General features: G+C 39.6%; 1 protein-coding gene across 1 annotated transcript in view; it reads left to right on the plus strand.

The window, feature by feature from the left end:
• Window positions 1-24,873, plus strand: part of faf1 (Fas (TNFRSF6) associated factor 1) — a 264,696-nt gene that overhangs the window by 218,595 nt on the left and 21,228 nt on the right. Inside the window, exons 16-18 of the mRNA XM_055641801.1 lie at window positions 6,187-6,267; window positions 8,194-8,271; window positions 22,663-22,878. Of these exons, the coding sequence (XP_055497776.1) occupies window positions 6,187-6,267; window positions 8,194-8,271; window positions 22,663-22,878 (375 nt within the window). The remainder of the gene's footprint in view (window positions 1-6,186; window positions 6,268-8,193; window positions 8,272-22,662; window positions 22,879-24,873) is intronic.

Raw genomic sequence — 24,873 nt, forward strand, 5'->3', positions numbered from 1 at the left:
TTCCGCAATCTTTCAAATATGTGTCCACCACCTCCTTTAATATCTCCCAACGATCCAGCCTCAAAAACCTCCCAGATAAAATTCCAGCGACTCTCCACAAGCTATGAGAAGAAATTCCCTTGCATTTCTTTGTCGCTAGGGAAAACAATGTGGAGGCTGTTGAACTAAGTGGGTGACATGCAGATATTCTGTAACATCTTTGTTTTAGGAACATTTCTGTTAGAAATATAGGTGCACAATATGATTGATAAATCCCCAAAGCTACCTAAGGATGCTAAGGGAAGAAAGGGTGGAGATTGCTGGTACTTTGACAGAGATTTTTGCATCTTCATTAGGCACACATGAGGTACCAGAAAACTGAGGGATAGGTAGTGTACCTGTACCTTTTCATACCTCTAGTTTCCCTCTCCCCTTGCTCTCAGTCTGAAGAATGGTCTCAAACCAAAACGTCACCTTTTCCTTTTCTCCAGAGATGCTGCTTGACCCGCCGTTACTCCATTTTTGTGTCTATCTTCGGTGTAAACCAGCATCTGCAGTTCCCTCCTACACATTCAAAAATGAAATAGCATTGTTTTGTGCAGGGGAGTTTTGGCTCATAAATCTGATTGGGTTTTTTGAAAATTGGGCAAAAGGCCGGAAGTTAAATGTAATTAAGACAGGTAACGTGATTGTGTGCTACAAGGATTGGTGCTGGGACCCCTGTTGTTTACAAATCCAATCCTGTTCTCACTCTGTGCCATAACTCACACCTTGGCACAAACATTGTTATCTTAAATAGGATTGCTAATTATTTTTTTTGCAAAACTAAAACAAATCATTTTAAGGCTGGCTATTTTAACATCAACAAATGATTAGAGTGTAGGTAAATTCATTTGTAATTTTTTCTGTTTATGTATTTTGTGGCTCTCTATATTCTTATAGCCCTGTCCCACGGGACAAGTTCATTCCAAGAGCTCTCCCGAGTCTGATTCGAACTCGAAGATTTACGGTAATGGCCACTCGTCGGTACTCGGGTCTCTCGTGGATATTTTTCAACATGTTGAAAAGTATTCACGAGATTTCCCGTGCTTACCTGCCGTTAGCGAGTCTTCCCGAGTACCTGCCGTTAACATTACGAGCCGCTGAGAGACGTCTCCGAGCTCCGACGTACCTGCTACGTTCATTCTCCGTGCTTACCACGAGTTTGGGTTTTTTTTAAACTCGGGAGAGCTCTTGGAATGAACTCGTACCTTGGGGCAGGGCTTTAACTGGGACTATCGTTGCATAAATTTAAATTGATATAACATTTTTCAAATGTTGAAAATCAAAAACAAAACTGTATATGCTAGAAAACTGAAGCAAAACAATACATTGCTAAAAACACTCAGTAGGTCAGACAGCATCTGTGGAAAGAGAAACAGTTATTTTTCTAACACCCTTCATGAATTGGGAAGGAGAGAAAAAAAGTTAGTTTTAACTTGCAGAAGGATGGTCCAGGCAAAGGGAATACCTCTAATAAGGGGAGGCTAGATTTGCTGTGACGATGAACTGTTTATGAAACTGGCTGATTGATAGATGGAAAACAAAGAAGCGTGTAAAAGCATGTGAAAGGCAGATCAATATTGTAGGAAAGAGCAAGCAAATTAAGTAGTTTGAATGAAGAGAGCAAAACTGGGGGTGACCTACAGCAGAACCAGCCAGTCCAGATGGAACCAAGGAAAGCAAAATAGATGCAATTGTTGAATTCACTACCGTATGGAAAGTGGCGAGGTGCCCAGATGAAAGGTACGATGCTGTTCTTTAATTTACTTTATGAATTTTCAGGTAATTGGACACCTTAAAAAATAGATCAGTTAGGCTCTCACTCTTTTGCAGAAAAGATGGATTACAATTTAATTAAAGCACCCAGAACTTAATTAAAACATTAAGATAAAATTTAAAAGTTAATTAACTCTTTTTACCTTTACCGTTGGCATGTTTATTCAAATGAATGTGATTGTAAAATGTATCTGCTCCATGCTCTGATGCTGGAATTCAGCAATGGACTAGGTGTAGATGTACCAATATCTATTCTTCATCTCATCTTTGCAATTTGGAATAGCCAGCATGTAGTAGATATAATCTGGCCCATTGCTGTAGCTGAAGCATATAAGGATCCCAATATCTTCAGCATATGATGTTAAAAATGTACTTTTAACAACTTGTCAAAAACATCAGCTCCATGTTTTGACATGGCTGGATATTGTAGACACATTACCGATGTGTCTACAACTGTGTCTCTCCTTATTTAAAACCCCTTGTAGCTTTTGTTATATGCTAGCTTTTACAATGTTCATACATCTAGTCTTCACCTGTCATATTTATGTTTTCTTGCCTATCTCCAGAGATCACAAAATAATATGAATAGACCACCAAGTACTTTAAACCTGCAACTCAATTAAATATGATCATGACTGTTCTCTTCTGACCTCAATAAGATCACCCCCCATTCCTTAACTCCAAGGAATCTAGACTCAAACTGTGTGGCTTCTCTTGATAGGACAACCATTTTTTCCTGGTGATTGGCCTAGTGGATCTCCATCGTACTGCCTCCAATGTCACCACAACCTATTTTACGAGGAGGACCAAAACTGTATGCAATATTCCAGATGGGCCGTCAGCATCATCCTATGTCCCTCTGTATTTCATTTACTTGCGGTCTCTCCCCATTTCGATAATGACGTTTTGATTTCTCTTACCACACATCATAGTAACTCAGTGTGTCAGACAGCATTACTCCAGAGATGTTGTCTGACCTGCTGACTTACTCCAGGTTTTTGTGTCTATCTTCGGTTTGAACCAGCATGTACAGATCCTTCCTGCACATTTCATGACCTCACACTTTTCCCATATTAAACTCCATTTGCCAGTCTTTTGTCCGCACACTCGATCTGTTTATATCCTATTGCGTAATCACTGTATCCCTATCACCGTATGTTCTTCCACCTGTTTTTTCATTGGCAAATTTGGAAATCTTACATATTGTTCCATCCTCCAGGTCATTAATGTGAACTGTGAACATTTGGGGGCCAAGAATGGATCCCTGCAGTACTCTATTAGTTATCTGCTTCCAGTCTGAAGTGAACCCATTTATTCCAACTCTTTATTTTCTATGTGATAGCCAGTTTTCAATCTATTCTAAAACACGTCTACTAATATGAATCTTTGGATTCATAATTGTGCATGTAGCCTCTTATGTGGCAAATGGTTTTTGAAGATCTAAATACATCTACAGATTCTTCTCTATCAACTCTCTCTGTACATCATCTCCTTTCTTGGTAAATTAAACATTGTTCCTTTTCTGACATTTTACAGTTCTGATCATTAATCATCACCATGAAACATTAATTTTTTTCTCTCTCCATTGATGTTGCTTGACCTGCGTCATATTTCCAACATTTTTTCTTTTTTTATTTGTCTTCAATGTATTATCTTAATTTCCACTGATAATCACATACAGAGAATCATATTGAATTACTTCGTAAAGTGCATTCAGTTAACACCTATAGACATTAATTTATCTATTATTTTAGTAACTTGTTTGTAAAAGGCCCATCTTATTAGTCAGATATGAATTTTAACAAAACTAATCCTGAACCTTTCTGATTATCATAACCTTGTCCAACCAGTCGGTGAATCTTCCTTGATGCCAAATTCCAGTAGCTTCCTCACAACTAATGTTGATTTGACAATTTTGTCATTATCCACCTTGACCTTCCACCCTTCTTAAATCGTAGAGTGTCATTTTACAGTTCAATGGCATAATTCTAAAATCAAGAGCTTTGGAAGTTTATGACATGCGTCATGTGTAATTTCCTCAGCACCACATTTCAGTTCATTGGAGCAGAAACCTTCCAGTCCTGGAGATTTGTTTACTTTAAGTCTCATTACATTTTCCATTAACTTTTTTCTATTTGTATGAAATCTATTAAGTCCCTCCCCTTGATTTTTTTCGCCTTTGCATTGCAATTACTTTGTCCTCTTTCCGTACCACAAAGGCAGATGCAAAGTTTAAATTTGACGTTTTCCATTTTATTAACATTCCTGCTTTTTATTGTCAACATACAATGTAAGATAAAATTTACAATCAAATTACCAGTTATGGATTGTGGGGGATTTTCGATAGCTTTACTTGAGGCTCACGTTTGTTTTTTGTTTTACTGTGGATAAGAATTTTTGGTAATGGAAAGAGAGAGTTAGATTTAGCTCTTACAGCTAAATGAATCAAGGGATATGGGGATAAGCAGGATTGGGGTACTGATCATATTGAATGGCGATGCTGGCTCAAAGGGCCAAATGGCCTACTCCAACTATTTTTCTATGTTTCTAAATATAATATTTTGAATTCACAGATAGGACATTGTTATTGTCAGGATCATAGGAAGAATGAGTATTGTGTGTATCCATGTTTCTGCCCTTGGGTATATCTCATGTGAACTAAATCAAGTGAAAGTGAAAACGTTGCTAATTGTTCAAGTTAAATAAATGTTTTAAAACTGCAAATAACAATTACAAAGTATAGAACATGTGGAAAGATTATACATATCTATGAATCCACTATTGCTCTTCCTGCTAAGTTGAAACAAAACTGTCTTTCATGTAAGTCATAGTGTTAGACTTCTGTCAGTGCCTCCATTGGGATTATTACCAATTCATCTCTAGGAAAGACATTTGACAATTGAGCTTATAACATTTTATTGAGTTTGTGTACTGTGCAGAAGTTCCTATACTAGGAAATATGAAAACTTCATGCTGGATTGATTTTATATCATTTTGAATGGCTGTTTATTCTATTTTGTTAAAATGCAGAGTTAATCTAATGATATTTTATTTTGGCTATTCATTGAAATCAAAACAAAACAATGCAATACTGGAATAGTAGATGCCTATTCAGACATCCCACATTTCAATCCTGCCCTGCTGCTTACTACATATGGAATGTTCCTAGTTTTCCCATCACATTAGCTAACTGTAATTGCATTCTTAACAAGAAATGTATCTAATCCAATTGTAATGATATTCATTACCCTTGCTTTAACTGTCTAAATCTGTGAAAATTACCTTTGATATTTGTAGTTTATAGTAAGATGAGAAAATAAAATTCATTGACCTTTTCTTCATTTGGGTTAAAAGTATAATTATGGCATGGTTTAAAATGAAGGTTAGCGCAGATTTTAATATTCTCATAAATAGAACTGGAGCTTTAGATGCTTGAATGACTGCCTAGTTCAATGTAATTACTGTGATTCATGGCTTGTTTATTTTGCAAGAGATGAATGGAATTGATCATGAATTGTTTCGACTTGCCACTGCACCTGATTTGAAATATCTGGGTTGCATACTGTCAGATAGGATAAGCTATCAAGATTAAATGTGTCACTTGCTCGGGTGAAACATTTTTGAAATTAATGTGTATAGTTTACACTTGACGTGCAATTTTAATCAGCCGTTTACGTATTGAAATGTTTTCATAATCACTGTTTGTAAACCTGTTATTGTTGTCTGATGTCTTCTGGGGAATAAGTTCTCATAAGGAATTTTCTCTCTTCATATAATTAACAGAAAACATTTACGACAAATTACATTACTTTTCTCACAAAATGCACTTTTGGTTCTTTTTCTTATCAAGTCTGCAAACTAGGTGCCATTTAATCAATAAAATACCAACATCTCCCTAGATTTTGATTTTATGGTCATATTCCACTGATAGCTTGCAGCCCAATGGCATGAACATTGAATTCTCTAATTTTAGGTAACTAACCTGCAAAAACAAACCCCCCCCCCCCCCGCCCACCCCTTCTTTACCCCCTCCCCCCCGCCCATCCCCTTCTTTACCCCCTCCCCCCCCCCCCCCCCCCCCCCCCCTCCCTCTCTCCCTGAGCCCCACATGACTCACACCTGAAACATTTGATAGCAAACAGATTAAACTACTCACAAATGATAGTACACAACAGGAAAACAAAAAAGCTGGTGAAACTCAGCGGGTGAGGATGCATCTATGGAGCGAAGGAATAGGTGACGTTTCAGGTCGAGACCCTTCTTCTTTCATAAACAAATAGTACACAACAGGGTCATTTTATGAAACCAATAAATGCTTTAAACTTAAATGCTTTGGGTTATCAACTAATTTTATTTGCCACTTATTTTTTAATATGTTTTTTTAATAAGGATGAACGTGAAGCAAGAGAAAGGGTGAAACGAGAACAAGATGAAGCATACAGAGTTTCTCTGGAAGCCGATCGAGCTAAGGTATAAATTAGTTGTATAATGGATATGAAGAAGGTTGTTTTATGGTTACAACGGAATAGAAATGAACAAGCAACATGGGCAAGTGAATGGTAGATTAATTTAACTAGTTAAACTGTAAAGTGATGCAGGATGTTTAAGCCAGGGCAGAACTTACACTGTGAATGGCAGGGCCCTGAGGAGTGTTGTTGACCAGAAAGACCTTGAGTGTGCAAGTACATAATTCCTTGAAAATGTGATCACAGATGGACAGAGTGGTGAGGAAGGCAATGCCATTCTTACTTGCATCAACTAAGGCTCTGAGTTTGGGACATCATGTTGAAGTTGTACAAGATTTTGGTTAAACAGCACTTGAAGTATTATGTGCAGTTCTGGTCATCATATTATAGGATGGACGTGATTAAGCTGGCAGTGCAGAAAGGATTCACAATCATTCACAAGTATGTTACCAGGATTGGAGTTATCAGTCAGCTAGGCTAGTTTCCCCTGGAGTGAAGGAGGCTGAGATGCACCTGTTCTTACACTAATTGTACTCCAACCTATTTTGCTTTAATCCCCTCCCCCCCCCCTCCCCTCCCCTCATCAACTCCCCACCCATAAATTCTACCTCTCAGCCACATACCAGGGACAATTTACAATGGCCAATCTTAGAGATGTGGGAGGAAATCAGAACAGCCAGGAGAAATCCAGGGCCAACGTTCAAACCCCACAGGGTAGTGAATGTGGAATTCTTTGCCACAGAAGGCTGTAGAGGCAGAGATAGATAGATTTTTGATTAGTACAGGTGTCAGAGGTTATGGGGAGAAGACGGGAGAATGGGGTTAGGAGGGAGAGATAGATCGGCGGAGTCATGATTGAATGCCGGAGTAGACTTGATGTGCCGAATGGCCTAATTCTACTCCTATCCCTTATGACCTTATGACTGAGAAAGCACCAGAGATCAGACTCAAACTCAGTCACTGGAATTGTTGCAACAACTCTATTTCAGGTGCCTTTGGAATTTCCCCCTTGAAATTCTCTGCATCTGAACTATTCTCATCTCTGATGCTCATTAAAACACAGTTCTTTGGTTGAGCATTTCTGCATTTTTCCCTATATCTGGATTTTTGTCAACTTTAGTTCGACCTTCAACATGTGAAAAATTGTGGGATATTTTCTAACAACTTAAGCACACCAGAAATTCAAATTGTTCTTGCTGTCTCACATTAGCAGAAACTGTTTGTGATATCTGCGAAAAAATTGATGAAATTTGAGAGGCACAACAGTTGGAATGTTGTGAAGAATTGTCATTAGTTTTCCAGTAATAACCAGTTAGATTCTCACATAAACCTGTGTGGAAGGTGAAGTCCTGTATTTCTTGGTAACTGTCCTCTAGCAATCTTACAACCACACGCTGCCATTAGGCACCTAATGAAATCCCGAGATGGAGTACCACACAGTGACAAGAGTCCCAGAACTTACCACCAGATTAGGGGGTTGGTGTAGATTTAAAGCCGGAGAGTGGATATAAGGTAAGTGTTTGTATTTTGAATGTCTTAATAATTGGAGTTTATTTAAATGTTTATATGGTTATATGTTCTAGTTTTTGTTTAATATTGAGTGTTGAATTTATGTCCTGAACGTGGTCTTACACTGGGGTTAGCACCAACTTCACCCAACTTGTTCTCAACTGGAATGTGAATAACGGTAATTGGGAACTTAGCACCTAACAAAGACTCACTACTTTCCACAAAACCCAGCTTTGATCTTTTTGCATAGGAAACATTTTCATATTAAGTAAATCAACATTAAGGATTTTCTGTACTTTTTAAACTTTATATTAAATTGGGAATATAACATGTTAAGATTAAATGCTCCCAACTTTTATTTTTCAAATAGTTTGAAATTACTCCTAATAAGTTTAAACTCTAAATTAATTTTATTCTTCAGAGAGAAGCACAAGAAAGAGAAATAGCAGAACAGGTGCGTCAAGAACAGATTCGAAAAGAACAAGAGGAAGAACGAGAGGTTAGAGTATATTAGCTGAACTTTTTTTTGTATATATGTTCTCAACATATTGCACATGTAAATTTCATTTCCAAACCACAACCAGCCACTCAGTAGTAAAGCTGTGGAATCGGCTCACACCACTGTTTTAACCTGCATGCTGGTACTTCTGGCGCCAACCATGGTCGAGTGGCAGCACTTTGAGCCAAGCAGTTGAAGTTTTAAGTTTCATCCCATTGTCTTGATTACATTATCCAGTAGTGAGTTGCAACTCCATTGTATTCCATTTGACATTTCTTTGCCCACTCTCCAACCAGTAGGAGTCCTTCTGCAGACTCCCTGCTTTGTCAACACTACCTGCCCCTGCGTGTATCTTCATATCATCAGCAAACCTGGCCACAAAGCTCTAGCCCTTTGTATGTTTTGCTCAAGATTCCAGCATCTTCAGTTCCTTGTGTCTAATAAAAAGCATTTACTAGTTGCGGAACACGTTGGACAAGAATATTCTGGCAATGCACTCATTTTTCTGTGATTATCCATTCATTTACTCTTTAGCTTAAAGATCTTGACAGGAGAAAGATATACAAACTCATAAGGCAGGATTATTCTGGATCTGGCTCACTGTCTAGACTTGTAAACTGTGGTCTACCCACATTTTTTTCAAGTTACCAAAGGTTACACAAGCAAAGTCATCACATCTGGTATCCAGCGAGGCACGAAGGACTTTAAGCAGTGTGTAAGAATCACCGTCAAATCATGAGACCTCCCTCCCAATGGGAGCCTTTGTAGCATGCCAAACAATTTATTTTGATTTAGAGATACAGTGCGGAAACAGGCCCTTTGGCGCACCGAGTCCGCACCGATCAACGATCCCCGCACGTTAACATTATCCTACACACACTAGGGAAAATCTACTTTTATGCCAAGCCGATTAACCTACATACCCGTACACCAGGTCTCGGATAAAACCCACGTGATCACGGGGAGAATGTACAAACTCCGTACAGACAGCACCCGTCGTCGGGATCGAACCCGGGTCTCTGGCTTTGTAAGACAGCAACTCTACCGCTGCAATTAGAAAGAAAACTTTTAAAGCAAAATAAAGCACTTCTCTGCTTTTGCTTTTACTTTTTACCAATATATTCAGGTCAGTGAGCTCACTTCCTATACCTGTACTTTTTCGTATAAAGTTGGGGTCAGATGTAAAAATCATTTTGACTTTCCTGAATTAGTCATTGCTGTCCCACGGGGCTCAATGTTGAGATTGCAGCAGGATCTTGATTGATTGGCCAGGTGGGCTGAGGAATGGTTGATGGAATTTAATACAGAGAAATGTGAGGTGTTGCATTTTGGGACGTCTACAAGGGCAGGACCTACACAGTGAATGGTAGGCCTCTGGGGAGTGTTGCAGAGCTGAGAGATATATGAATGCAGGTGTATGGTTCCTTGAGGTTGAGTCGCAGGTAGATAAGGTGGTTCAATGGGTTTGGCACATTATCCTTCATCAGTCAGAGTATTGAGTATAGACATTGGAAGGTCATGTTGCAGTTGTTTAAGACATTGGTGAGACTGCATTTAGAGTATTGTGTTCAGTTTGGGTGGAAAGATATTGTCAAGCTTGAAAGGGTTCAGAGAAGATTTATGTTGCCAGGACTAGAGGGTCTGAGCTATAGAAAGAGGATGAATAAGATGGGTCTCTATTCGGAGCGCAGGAGGATGAGGGGTGATCATATAGTGGTGTATAAAATCATGAGAGGAATACATTGGGTAGATGCACAGAATCTCTTGCCCAGAGTAGAGGAATCGAGGACCAGAGGACATAGGTTCAAGGTGAAAGGGAAAAGTTTTAATAGGAATCTGAGGGGTAACCTTTTCACACAAAGTGTGTATGGAACAAGCTGCCAGAGGAGGTAGTTGAGGCTGGGACTGTCCCGACATTTAAGAAATAGTTAGACAGGTACATGGATAGGACAATTTTGGAGGGATATGGACCAAACGCAGGTAGGTAGGATTAGTGTAGCTGGGACATGTTGGCTGGTGTGGGCAAGTTGGGCCGAAGGGCCCTTTTCCACACAGTATTACTCCATGACTCAATATCATTCAAGGTGTAGACACTCAGCAGCAATACATCAGGCTGCACTTCTGTACAGATGCATATATACAGAATCCATATCATTATAGTTTATCAATACTTTCAACCCTGACTCCTTATATCTGATTCATCCGTGAGGTCCAATCATTTTTATTAAGTGCTACTTTCAGGAATTGAAAGCTGTATGGATGCTCTGCATTGGATTTACGCACACTTTGATAGGGAGAACACTGATGTACCTTCCCGAGCCCCCATTCGCTGTGATGGATTCTTCAGAGGGGTGAACCAGCGAAAAGTGCCTGGACCTGATTGTACTCCACAATTTGAGATTTGTAATAGAAAAAAATCGCATGTAGTTAAAGTGCACATTGTCCGATTTTAATAAAGGCCATTTTTATGGCTATATTTAAGAGGGAGTTAGATGTGGCCCTTGTGGCTAAGGGGATCAGGAGGTATGGAGAGAAGGCAGGTACGGGATACTGAGTTGGATGATCAGCCATGATCATATTGAATGGCGGTGCAGGCTCGAAGGGCCGAATGGCCTACTCCTGCACCTATTTTCTATGTTTATGTTTATACATTTTGGTTTCTCCATGTAGAAATTACAGCAGTGTTTATATATAGTCCCCCCATTTCAGAGCTCCATAATGTTTGGGACACAGCAGTGTCATGTAAATGGAAGTAGTCATGTTTAGTATTTTGTTGCTTATCCTTTGCATGCAATGACTGCTTGAAGTCTGCGATTTATGGACCACCAGTTGCTGGGTGTCTTCTCTGGTGATGCTCTGCCAGGCCTATTTTGCAGCCATCTTTAGCTTATGCTAGCTTTCGGGGCTAGTCCCCTTCAGTTTTCTCTTCAGCATATAAAAGGCATGCTCAATTGGGTTCAGATCGGGTGGTTGACTTGGCCACTCAAGAATTGACAATTTTTTAGCTTTGAAAAACTCCTTTGTTGCTTTCACAGTATGTTTGGGATCATTGTCTTGCTGAAGAATGAACCGCCGGCCAATGTGTTTTGAGGCATTTGTTTGAACTTGAGCAGATAGGATGTGTCAAAACACATCCAAATTCATTATGCTACTACCATCAGCAGTTGTATCATTAATGAAGGTAAGTGAGCCAGTACCTTCAGCAGCCATACATGCCCAGGCCATAACACCCCACCACCATGTTTCACAGATGAGGTGGTATGCTTTGGATCTTTGGTAGTTCTTTCTCTCCTCCGTCCTTTGCTCTTGCCATCACTCTGATATAAGTTAATCTTCATCTCATCTGTCCACAAGACCTTTTTCCAGAACTGTGGTTGCTCTTTTAAGTACATCTTGGCAAACTGTAACCTGGCCATCCTATTTTTGCGGCTAGCCAGTGGTTTTCATCTTGCAGTGTAGCCTCTGTACTTCTGTTCATGAAGTCTTCAGCGGACAGTGGTCATTGACAAATCCACACCTGACTCCTGAAGAGTGTTTCTGATCTGTCGGACAGGTGTTTGTGGATTTTTCTTTATTATAGAGAGAATTCTTCTGTCATCAGCTGTTGGAGGTCTTCCTTGGCCTGCCAGTCCCTTTGTGATTAGTAAGCTCACCAGTGCTCTCTTTCTTCTTAACGATGTTCCAAACAGTTGATTTTGCTAAGCATAATGTTTGGCCTATGTCTCGAACAGTTTTATTCTTGTTTCTCAGTCTCATAATGGTTTCTTTGACTTTCATTGGCACAACTTTGGTCCTCATGTTGATAAACAGCAATATAAATTTCCAAAGGTGATTGAAAGACTGGAGGACAGACTAGGTGCTGAAAGCTTTCTTATACTTACATTATGGAGGCAATTAAACACACCTGAGCAATAAAAAACACCTGTGAAGCCATAAGTCCCAAACATTATGGAGCCCTGAAATGGGGTGACTATGTATAAACACTGCTGTAATCTCTACATGGTGTCACCAAAATGTATAAAAATGGCCTTTAATAAAATCTGACTATGTGCACTTTAACCACATGTGATTTTTTCTATTACAAATCTCAAATTGTGGAGTGCAGAGGCAAATAAGTAAATTATGTGTCTTTTTCCCAAACATTATGGGGGGCCTTGTAGTTATTGCAACTGCAACTCACCAACCTTATTTATCTGAAGATTTTCACTGATATAATGTGAAACGTGTACTAACGTGCAGCTAATAAACTCATTTTCTTGATGGTCTGAAGAAGGTTGAAGTAATTGTATTGTTTTCTAAACTTCATCTCCAATGAGATACTTACATTGAATCCTTTAGTGTGAACTTTAGGTGAAATAATTTGCATGTTCTCCCCATGTAAATTATCCATTAATAGCAATAGAAAGAAATAAAGGGAGGTTGAAAAGCATATGTGAAGAGGATGAGTTGCAAGGGCACATGGAAATATGGGAGAATGGGAATAATGAGATAGCTCTCATAAATTCCAAAGATCCTGACTGCTATATAAATCTTTTTTTTAAATTAATTTTGGAATTAGAATTGTTCAACAACAAATGATCTAGCACAAGTGGTTGTGGTATGCCTCAAGAGTTCAACATGCAAAATTATATTATCCAAATATTATTGATATTAAAAGAAGCATATTAAAGATTTATTATAAGCAGTGGGAATCAATGCACTGTTTTATTCCCAAGACTGACAACAGATTACATCATTGTGTTTAATCAATTATTTGGTTCAGGAATTACTGTAACCAGAAAGCAAATAATTTCATTACATGTGAACAAACTATCACGTGACTGATCTATTGCAGTAACCTGTTTGAACCTGTCTCAATTTCTATTAGTTACATACATCAGTTTTAATAAATAGACCATATGGTGTAAGCATACCTCTGCTTTATAAACTTCATGGCATAATGCCATTATTGTGAAGAACATTAAGAATTTAAATCCAATCCTTTGCAATAGTTCACGAGAATAGTTGGAAAACATTCCTGGAGCCGTTAATCTCTTGAAAACGACAGTACCATTGGTTTGTTTTTCTTTTAAAAATATATATTTTTACTTTGTCAATTCTTGAATTAAATCACAGACTATTTATTCATTTAAATTATAATTAACAAGGCCAAATATTGCTTATGTTAGAAATCTGAAATAAAAGCAAATCATGCTGGGGGTAGAGAGAGCTGAAACATTATTGGTTGTTAAATTTTAATTGGAACTGTAAAAAGTTAGCGATTTAATGGTTTTAATGCAAGTACAGAAGCAGTGAAGGGGAAAAAACAAAAACTGGTCTGCAATAGGAAGTCTTAATAAGGGCAGGACCTACACAGTAAATGGTACGGCTCTAGAGAGTGTTTAAGAGCAGAGGGATCTAGGTGTGCAGGTACATGGTTCATTGAAAGTGATGTCACAGGTAGATTGTTTAAGAAAGAACTGCAGATGCTGGATCATCAAAAAGGTTTTCGACACATTGGTCTTCATCAATCAAGAGTATTGAGTATCTAAGTTGGGAGGTCAAGTTGCAGTTATATAAGACAATGGTGAGGCCGCATTTAGAGTATTGTATTCAGTTTTGGTCACCATGTCGTAGGAAAGGTGTTATCAAGCTGGAAAGGGTGCAGAGAAGATTTACGAGAATGTTGCAGAACTCGAGGACCTGACCTATAGGGAGAGGTTGAGCAGGCTAGGACTTTATTCCTTGCAGCGCAGGTGAATGAGGGGTAATGTTATAAAGATGTACAAATTCATGAGAGGAATTGATTGGGCAAATTAATCTTTTGCCCAGAGTCGGGGAAATCGAGAACCAGAGTACATGGGTTTAAGGTGAGTGGGAAAATAATTAATAGAAACCTGAGGGGTACCATTTTTACACAAAGGATGTTGGATGTATGGAATGAGCTGCTGGAGGAGGTAGTTGAGACAGGTACTCATTTAAGAAAGATTTAGACAGGTACATGGATAGGTTAGGTTTAGAGGTAACTGGGCCAATCGCATGCAGGCGGGACTAGTGTAGATGAGACATGTTGTTTGGTTAGGCAAGTTGGGCCGAAGGGCCTGTTTCCACGTTGCATGACTCTATGACTCAATGTGGGAGTTAGAATCTTACAGATTTTAATAGTGTAAGATAAAAGAAGATAGAAGGGCAAATATTTAACAAAAAATGGGCTCAACAATGGTAAAAATGGGAGTGACGATTATTACTGAGTGGATGTTGAAGATATTTGAATACATCGGGTGCTCTTGGGGTGGGGCGATTTCCTCGCAATGCTAAAAGAGGATATTGAAGAAATGCTTGGTGGTAGACATGCTATGGTGGAAGCTGGTTTTATTTGTACTTGACTACTGCTCGCTAAAGAAGCCTCTTATTGTCCTGGATGAGAACAAATAGGTCAAGAAATGAAGTAAGACTTGGAGAAGCCCTAACTTCAGAATGCCCTGATAGTTCTTTTAAGGTCACTGCTGAAGAAAGGCTTTTTTTAATAACTACTTTTCAGGTTAGGCAGAGCTTCACTTGCAGCTTCTCTAACCTCATAGTTTTATTGTATTCTTATAATGCCATTCTCTCATTACCCAGCTGTCTTCCATGTACTCAACATTTGTATTATGGAAAGACAATTTTTTTATATTATTTACATTTCGGCCTAGTTCAACAATCCCTACCAATTATTTTCTTTTGTCATATTTTGTTTTCTTTAGCATCACTTTAAATTCATTTTTGTTCACCCGTTTCATTGACCTTGTTCCCATTGTCCCTTTGTGGTAAAACTGATTACACCTGTGTTTCAATAGCTCTCCTTACTATGTTTGAGATTTGAAGCCATTAAGCTTAATTTATTGCATTTTAGAACCAGAAAAATGTGGAAAATGTTTTATCGAGTTTTGGAAAAGCAATTTTGATTTTTTACATTGGCTCATTGCATTGCTCTATAAGACTAGCCCCCTATTCCCTATGCCACGTCTATGTCCAAGATGAGGTGTTCCATACCAGGACATTTGAGATGTTCTCATTCATTAAGGAACGGGGGTTCCCTCTTCCATCATAGATGAGGCCCTCATACGTGCCTTCTCGGTACTCCGCAGCTCCACTCTTTCTCCCCGTCCCCCTTGTTACAACAGGGACAGAGTCCCCCTAGTCTTTACCTTTTAACCCATCAGCCATCGCATACAACACATGATCCACTGACATTTTCGCCATCTCCAAAGGGATCCCACCACTAGTCACATATTCCCAACCCTTTCTGCCTTCCTCCGAGTCCGTTTCCTCCGAAGCTCCCTGGTTAACTCATCCCTTTCCAGTCAAACCATCGCTCCCCAGGTACCTTCCCCTGCAACCGCAGGATATGTAACACCTGTTCCTGTACCTTCTCCCTCGACTCTGTACAAGGACCCCGACAGTCCTTTCAGGTTAGGCAGAGCTTCACTTGCACCTTCACTTGCACTGCACATCTGCTGTATCCATTTTTCAATGTGTGGACTCTTATACAGTACATCGACGATACCAAACGTAGACTGGGCGATCATATTGCTGAACACCTTTGCTCAGTCCGGCTGGACCTACCTGATCTTCCAGTTGCCAAACACTTTAATTCCCCTTCCCATTCCCACACTGACCTTTCTGTTCTGGGCCACCTCCATTGTCAGAGTGAGGCCAAACACAAATTGGAGGAATAGTGTCTTATATTTCATTTGGGCTGCTTACAACCCAGCAGTATGAATTTGATTTCTCTACCTTCAAGTAACCTTTGCATCCCCCTCCCCCTTCCAACACCCAAGTTATATTAACGTCTCATTGTAACTCATTTTCACCGTTATAATCTGAGTTTTTTGCTGAGTTACTCCAGCTTTTTTGTGTCTATTTTCGGTTTAAACCAGCATCGGCAGTTCCTTCCTACATATTCCCAATTAACTATCCCGAGTGTTTTAGCTGGAATTGCTGTTCTAATGTGGACTTTGAGCGGATATAGTGTACACTGTCAATTATAATTACACATAATTATAAACCCACAATGACTACTGCTGCTGAAAATTTATTTAAGATTTAACAGTAAATTTGGCATTTCCATGTTTAACATTTAGTGTTTAATTTTGTGTTGTACACTTTATTTCCGATTGTGGCTTGCCAAAATAATCCATTGATTTTCTACGTGAAAATGTAACTTGCCCATGATTTCAGACTATCACAAAGTATTCAAATGAAGACCAAATGACATAGGTACAGAATCCAGTCAGAAAACTGAATTTATTATAATTTAAAATTTCCCTTGGTGGCCCGGGTATATTATCCACATTGCATGATTTAGGACAAGATATTGTATTCAGTTCACAGATCCTTCAGAGTTACCTGATCTTCACACAGTAGAAACACAATTTATCTTGATCTCTCATGTAATGAGAGCAAACAGATCATGAATCAGTTGCTGTTTCCCATTCAACTCTATACTGGCAGGTGACCTCAGAAACAATGCTGATCCAAACTGCAATGGTCCCAATTTAGGTAAGAATCTGCATCTTATGTCTTAAGTACATAGCTCCCCTGCTGGAGTACGAATGTTGAGGAGATTTTAATTTTTACAAAAAGCTTGCTGTCAGTTTTTACAAGCCAATTATTCTGTGGAACATCAAAGTTGACTTTATTTTGCAGCTGCTAAGAGTACAACTGCCTCTTCAGTATTGTTTGATACTGAACAACAAATATTGAAATGACATCAGTTCATCCATGATGTTACGTTCTGTATTGATGCTTGATTACAAAATAGTAGTTAGCTTGCATTGCCTTTTGTTAGATGGATCATTGAAAACATTTTTTTTTATGAACCAATGATTTTTTAAATCAGTACATTTAAATGCAACCATGCTTAGAAGTACGATCAAAGGTTTTTTTGTAACTTGAACCCTCAGTTGTAGATATGCTTTCTGTAATTAAGCATTTAAGCCAAAATTTAAATACAGCTAGATGAATTTACTTGTTTAAAAGCAAGTGCAATACGAGATGTTTACCTTCAGAAATGGACGTTAAAAGGCTTTGACTACCTGGTATCATCAATGAGTGTGCTGATTTTTTTTTTTAGATGTTTGGATCTTGCCGACAGTTTGTTGCTTCTCGTACAATAGTGTCCATTTATTCACAGCCTTTATTTAATTACTAATTTTCAGATACAGCTGGAGATGTTCTATGTAGGAATAAAGCATTTGCCTTTATTTATTTTTCTATTGGCCAAATGGATGTTTGTTCAGCTTGATATTTGTTTTACCTTAATATTATTAACATTATCAATCTAATTGTTTTGATGAACAAAGTTATACTCTCGTTGGGCCTTTGTTAACTTCTGTGGTACTGAGAGGCCTTAGAGAATGGTAACATTGGGAGCCAATAATATGTAACTGGAAAGAAACTGCTGATATTTTTGTTCTTCATAACCCTCTAGGCTCCATATTCTGTATTATTGATCATTTTGTTGGATATTTGAGGAATTATACAAGAGATTGGAAGCTTAACTGGGGGGTGAGGAGCAGCATTGGGCAGTAAGAGAAGAAGGGAAATGGAATGGACAGGCAATGGAGAAGGGTCGTGTGATGCAACGCATAATACTTAATCTAGTTTAGTTTGTTATTGTCATGTGTTCTGAGCTGCAGTAAAAAAAAACTTTTGTTTGCTTGCTACAGTCAAAGAAACATGAAATCTAGTAGTTTTGACTGCAACTATTTGGTTTTATAATTTGAGACCACGGAAACAAGGTATCAGTCATTGCAAGCTTCACAATGGACAAAGCATCTATACTTAACAACTTATACTTAACAACAAAGATAGACACAAAATGCTGAAGTAACTCAGCAGGCCAGGCAGCATCTCTGGAGAAAAGTAATAGGTGACATTTCGAGTTGAGACCCTTCTTCAGCACCAAAACATCACCTATTCCTTTTTTCCAGAGATGCTGCCTGACCCGCTGAGTTACTCGAGTGTTTTGTGTCTATTTTCAGTGTAAACCAGCATCTGCAGTTTCTTCATACACATTTATACAACAATCCAGTCAGTGGCAGATGGATCTGTCCACAGCTCAGCTCTCTTGGTACCGGTCACGACCCAGTCCAAGGGCGAAGTCCCAACCACGAGCCTCCCCCTAAGCTTTGTTATATCCTTGCATGCGTGTAGAGTAGCACATCGCATCTTACACTTAAATTAGACTCCGTGACTTGTCAGCGATTGGTCCAGACCCCCGCCCCGCGTCCATTACATCACTGGCGTGTGGAGACGGGATGGTGGGGGCCATTTTCCCACACAAGCCATAGGTGACTGGGCACTCTGAACCCAAGCACCAAGTTGTAAGCGGCCGAAGGGGTGCGTCCCTCGGGATAGCCCCCACTCTCCCACGGCCACTGCCGCCCTCTACCTCGTTTCCCCTGTGCGGCCGCACTGTGACGGGCTGTGTGTCGGCAGCGCCGGGTGGAGCAGAGGTGTGTGACGGGTTATATGGCTTCAACTTCTTTGCTTCGGCTTCTCGTCCTTCGACGCCACGTCCGCACACGAGTGTGACAGCCCAGGTTTAGAGTTTTTTTTGTTACCTGAAGCTAAGGTAGATGACAGAAGAAAAGGGGCATGGTAGAATAAAGTATCTGTAAGTGGCCAAACTGAAATTGAGGCGGGAAAGCAGAGCTAGAGTTGAAATGCCCCTGAGCTGCAGATTCATTCTATTTGTAAACCGGTGCTGAACTTCATGTGCTTAGTAGAATTCAGGAAGTTGTCAGAAGCTAACTCTGGCAACAATTGAAAATATGGTGTGGAAAGATTGAAAGCTCTAGGAAAGTAAATAAATTATAACATACTAATTATATATCGTATTTAATAGGAATAAACTTGGAATGGAGGAGAAACCAGGGCTCGAAATTAGCGGTTGCCCGGTTGCCAATGGCAACCCAAAAGCCATGCCATTTTGCCCGACTTGGCAAGCACCGGGACACCTGAGCGGGCCCCCTCTATCTTTCTCTCTCTCTCTCTCTCTCTCTCTCTCCGTCTCCACCCGCTATCCATGTCTCGGGTCTCTGCCCGCTCCTCGTCCGCCGGCACGGCCGGCCACCTTACACATGCGCAAAACCAAGGCCAGCACCAAAGATCCTATAGCGAGGATCTTTGCCCAGCACATCATCGACCGTGGTTGTGCGCATGTGCCGCCCTGTACATGCGCACTGCCACTGCAACTGGTCAGCGTCGGCCACTTTCTCCCTCCCTTTGCATGGTGGGAGATCTGGCCACCATTGCTGTCCACTCGCCGCGACCGCTGAAAACCAACGCAGAATCACTCGTTCGAACTGGAGTAACTCCCTGGAGTAACTCTTGCTTCTTGGTTTCCAGGTCCTCCAAAAATATTCGAAATGGAATTTAAACAGAATTTAAATACCACCACAAAATTCTGAAAAATAACAGCCTATTGCATTTTATCTGTTTATTTATTGTGTATATATATATATGGTCTATGGTATATAGACACAGTGAACTTTTATCTCCTGTTCTGTATTATGCTTACATATTCTGTTGTGCTGCAGCAAGCAAGAATTTCATTGTCCTATCTGGGACACATGACAATAAAACTCTCTTGACTCTTGACTTGGACTTAAACAAAAAAGGGTTCTTGGGGAAAAAAAGAGCTACCTTAAATTTAATTGCTTCTGGTTGGGTACCTATAGTAGGGTGAAGACTTCCATGCTTTAATTGTGCGGGAACTCCATGGAGCAGTCAACATCTCTGGATAGAAGAAATTGGGCTCCATGGAGCAGTCAACATCTCTGGATAGAAGAAATTGGGTGACGTTTCGGGTAGAGACCCTTTTTTAGATTCCCTCTGGTTTTAGTGTTTTAGTTTAATTTAAAGATACAGCGTGGAAACACCGGGTCCACGCCGACCACCGATCACCCGTACACTAGTTCTATCCCACACATTAGTGACGTAAATCAAGAATCAAGAGTGTTTTATTCTCTCATGTCCCATTGAAATCCTTACTTGCAGCAGCACAACAGAATATGTAAACATAGTACTCTAAACAATGTTATAAACGAGAAAACAAAACAGTGTATATTTATATATGAATATATAACTATATACACACACACACATACAATTTCCCTCCTGGGATTAATAAAGTTCTATCATATAGTATTGTGTGTGTAGGAAAGAAATGCAGATGCTGGTTTAAACTGAAGATAGACAAAAAACTGGAGTAACTCAACAGGTCAGACAGAATCTCTGGACAAAAGGAAAATATTACATTTTGGGTTGGGTCTGAAAAAAGTTCCTGCACACAGGAACTTTGGAATGTGGAAGGAAACAAGAGCACGTGGAGAAAACCCCATGCGATCAAAGGGAAAAGGAGCAAACTCCATACAGACAGCACCCATATTCAGGATCAATTCCGGGTCTCTGGCAATTTTAGGTAGCAATTTTATGGCCAATGTACTGTCCCATAGTCTTGGACTGAATTAAAAGATACAGTAGCTGTAAAGGGGTACATAGCATCACTTAGAGATTTAAGACTGAAAATTGATCGTTTTTTGGGTTTTTTTAGTAACCAAAGTTATCAACGTATAATTTTGCCTCACACGCCAGGGATCTGTGTTCGATCCTGTCCTCGGGGACTGTCTGTGTTGAATTTGCACATTCTCCCTGCAAGCATGTAGGTTTCCTCCCACATCCCAAAGATGCATTGGCTTTGTAGGTTAACTTGTCTCTGTAAAATTGCCCCTAATGTGTAGGGAGTGGGTGAGGAAAGTGGGATAACTGAACTTGTGTGAATGGGGAGACAAAAATGCTGGAAAAACTCAGCGGGTGAGGCAGCATCTATGGAGCGAAGGAAATAGGCGACGTTTTGGGTCGAGACCTCTCTTCAAACTGATGTGAGGGTGCAGAGGGTGGGAAGAAGAAAGGAAGAAGTGGAGATAGTGGGCTGAGGGAAAGCTGGGAAGCGGAGGAGAAAGCAGGGACTGGGGGGGGTCGGGAAAAAGAAAGGAAGAGGCGGAGATAGTAGGCTGTGGGAGAGCTGGAAATGGGAGGGGAAGGAGGGAGAAAGCAAGGACTACCTGAAATTGGAGAAGCCAATGTTCATACCGCTGGGTGGTAAACTACCAAGCAAAATAAGAGGTGTTGCTCCTCCAATTTGCGGTGGGCCTCACTCTGGCCATGGAGGACGCCCAGGACAGAAAGGTCGGATTTGGAATGGGAGGGGGAGTTGAAGTGCTGAGCCACCGGGAGATCAGGTTGGTTATTGCAAACTGAGTGTAGGTGCTGTGCAAAGCGATCGCCAAGCCTGCACTAGGTCTCACTGAGGTTGATCATACGCTGAATAATCCAACCAGAATTTTGTTTGGAAGTGGAAAGAAATAATAGAAATTGCATTCATTGCAACGTGTAAAAGGAGATAAGATACTGTATTATAATTTTGCTGCATGTCATTGTGGTATATATCATGTCTTGATTGGTGAATATGTTTAGTTTGTGACTTTATTTGAAGCAGAAATAATATGTGAATGCTTCATTGACCATAATTCTGACTGGCAACTACGCACTTCGTCCGCGCACATTATCGCACGTGTCATGCCAGCCGTCTTAAATGACCATCTAAACTGTCATTTGGCAACCTACAAAGCTGCCTAGGTTGCCCGGCTGGCAACAGGGAAAAAAGGTTAAGCGAGAGCCCTAGAAACTAATCAGCCACACAAAATGTAGTACTAATAAATACACCTCCACAAGTGATTATAACATTACTTTTAACAATTTTAAACATAAGACTATTTATAAACATGAACATATTTAAAACCAAAAGTTTTACACAAAAAAAGGATGATAATGTAAGATCAGAAATTAAGGAAGGACATGAACCTCTGCATAATTTGCAGGTAGGATTTGGTAAAGAAAGATCGGTTTGAGTGACCTTTAATGGAAGGAACAAATTACATTTAGCTTAATGGATACAGAATTTGGAAGTGCTTGACAAAAAACGTTGATTAGATTTTTTGAAATATTCTGTAATCTTGTCATTTAATTCATAACCACATTATTTAATTATTACTACAAAATCCTCTTTATAAATGGAGTAAGCAAAAATAGATTGAAGCTACCTTCAGAATTCAACTCTTTCTAGTAAAAACAATGGTGAAAATCTGAAAATTGTTACAATTCATAGTATTTTCCATATTTATTGCAAATTTGTTCTGCATATTGTTGTATTGACTACAGGTGTATTATGTCTCATAAATGAAAAGGGCAAAGGCAGGCCTCTGACCTGATAACTATTTTTCTGAAGATCGGTGGAAAACTGATCTCTGTGCTTGCATTTATTTGAGGACTTGCTCAGGTTTTTTTTTTTTTTTATTTGTCTAGGCTATTCGATTGTCTCTTGAGCAGTCATTACCTCCAGAGCCAAGGGAGGAGAGCTCTGAACTTGTCAGTAAGCTGCGTATCAGAACACCACGTGGGGAATTCTTTGAACGACGTTTCTTAGCAGCCAACGGACTCCAAGTTGTCTTTGATTATGTGGCTTCCAAAGGCTTCCCAAAAGATGAATATAAACTACTAAGCACCTTCCCCAGAAGAGATGTAAGTGTATCGTATTATCTTTTCATGAGTATTCTATACTTTAATTTAATGTACATTCAGTTTGGAAAGGTTAAAACCAATGCTGCAGGAGTATGGGCAGGGCTTTGCAGAAACATTCAAGTCGTAAACTTGCTGGTCATTCTGTGCCAGTCTTTTTCTGACTGCTCAGATGTTGAACTCATCGTGCAGGAACAACAGCTTAATTCATGCAATTGGAAAATGACTGTGATGGACAAATGTACCAGATAGATAACAATTTTCATATTAATCTAGTTTACCTGAGTTTCTTGGTATTCTTTTGAATGTATAAATGTATTAATATTTGTTTCAAATGTTTTAAAGCTTATTTGTTTGAGTTCAAGTCAAGACACTTTTGGAAACTCCAATTCAAAATGCACCTGAATGCTTTGTTAATGAGCAAAGCCCCTACCTGAGATGCGACAAATATATTTTCGGTGGCACAGTGACGCAGTTGGTAGAGCTGTTGCCTCACAGCACCAGAGACCAGGGTTTGATCCTGACCTTTTGTGCTGTCTGTGTGGAGTTTGTACATTCTCCCTGTGACTGCGTCAGTTCCGTGCTTCGGTTTTCTCCCTCATCCCAAAGACTTGCAGGTTTGTAGGTTAATTGGCCTCTGTAAATTGCCCGAAATATGAAGGGAATGGACGTGAAAGGTTTGATAACATAGAACTAGTGTGAATGGGAGAACTGTAGTCAGCGTGGATTTGCTGGGCTGACATACTTATTTCCATGCTGTGTCATATCATTAATTTTCAAAACAAAACTTGTTTTCTTTTCTGAAATTTGTAGCTGTTCTATCAATGTGAAGAGAAGGATGGAGTAACACTTTTGTTGTGAATGCTCAGGTTTGATATTAGTGTTTAATGGAGATGTGACCAGCCAGAACTTCGGTTGAGAAAATAGTAATGATTGATTGATACATTGAAAAAATGTTTTATGTGCTCCTCTGTCAAATCATACCATATATGATTACAATCAAACAGTATGCAAATGTAACAGATAATGCAAACAGAAAACTAAACAGACTGCAACATATAATGTTGATTATATTATAAGTGATAAAGATAAAGTGAGATTTTAAAAAGTGCAAAGGCCACAATGGGAGATCAGGAACACATCCATAAGGTTTTGAAAGCACCATTCAAGAGTCTGATAACAGCGAGAAAGAAACTGTTCCTGAATCTCATGGTATGTTCTTTCAATTTTTTGTATCTACTAACAGATGGGAGAAACAAGAAGAAAGAATGACCAGGTGTGAGTGGTCCTTGATTATGTTAGCTGCTATCCCAAGGCAGTGTGAAGTGTAGGTGCAGGAGGTGGCTAGTTTGCGCAATAGACTGGGCTACATCCGCAACTCTGCAACAATTTACCTTAGAAAGGTCCTGGATATAGCCATGTCCATCCGTGTGAGACGGGTAGATCTAGATAATTCCATAAAGCCATAAAGTGGTGGCAGTTAGCCTAGCCAACAGTCAAAGCTAAAAAAACATTTTATATTATTGAATGCTTGACAAAATAATGAAAACAACATTAAAAATCAAGGAAAAATAAATATAAAACAAAAAGCATATGAACACTTAAAATTACTTAAAAGTACTAGTCAGTAGTATCCCCAGGATGAGCACTAAGAAATTAAATTCACTTTCGAAATGGAATTGCAACATTTCACTGCATTATTGTTCCTAACACACAGGCCAATAGAAGGCATCATAGAAGTCTGAAGAAGGGTTTCGGCCCGAAACGTTGCCTATTTCCTTCGCTCCATAGATGCTGCTGCACCCGCTGAGTTTCTCCAGCTTTTCTGTGTAACCTTCGATTCTCCAGCATCTGCAGTTCCCTCTTAAACATCATGATGAGCATAATAGGCTGGATCAGGGTAGATTTAGCTTGCCACTCGTGGTGCCTTCCTCCATGCACTTACCTGGGCTGAGAGTGAAGACCAAATGTGTTGTGCTGCTATACCAGGATTAATGT

This window comes from Leucoraja erinacea, chromosome 10 (assembly GCF_028641065.1).
Source record: "Leucoraja erinacea ecotype New England chromosome 10, Leri_hhj_1, whole genome shotgun sequence".
Lineage (NCBI taxonomy): Eukaryota > Metazoa > Chordata > Chondrichthyes > Rajiformes > Rajidae > Leucoraja > Leucoraja erinaceus.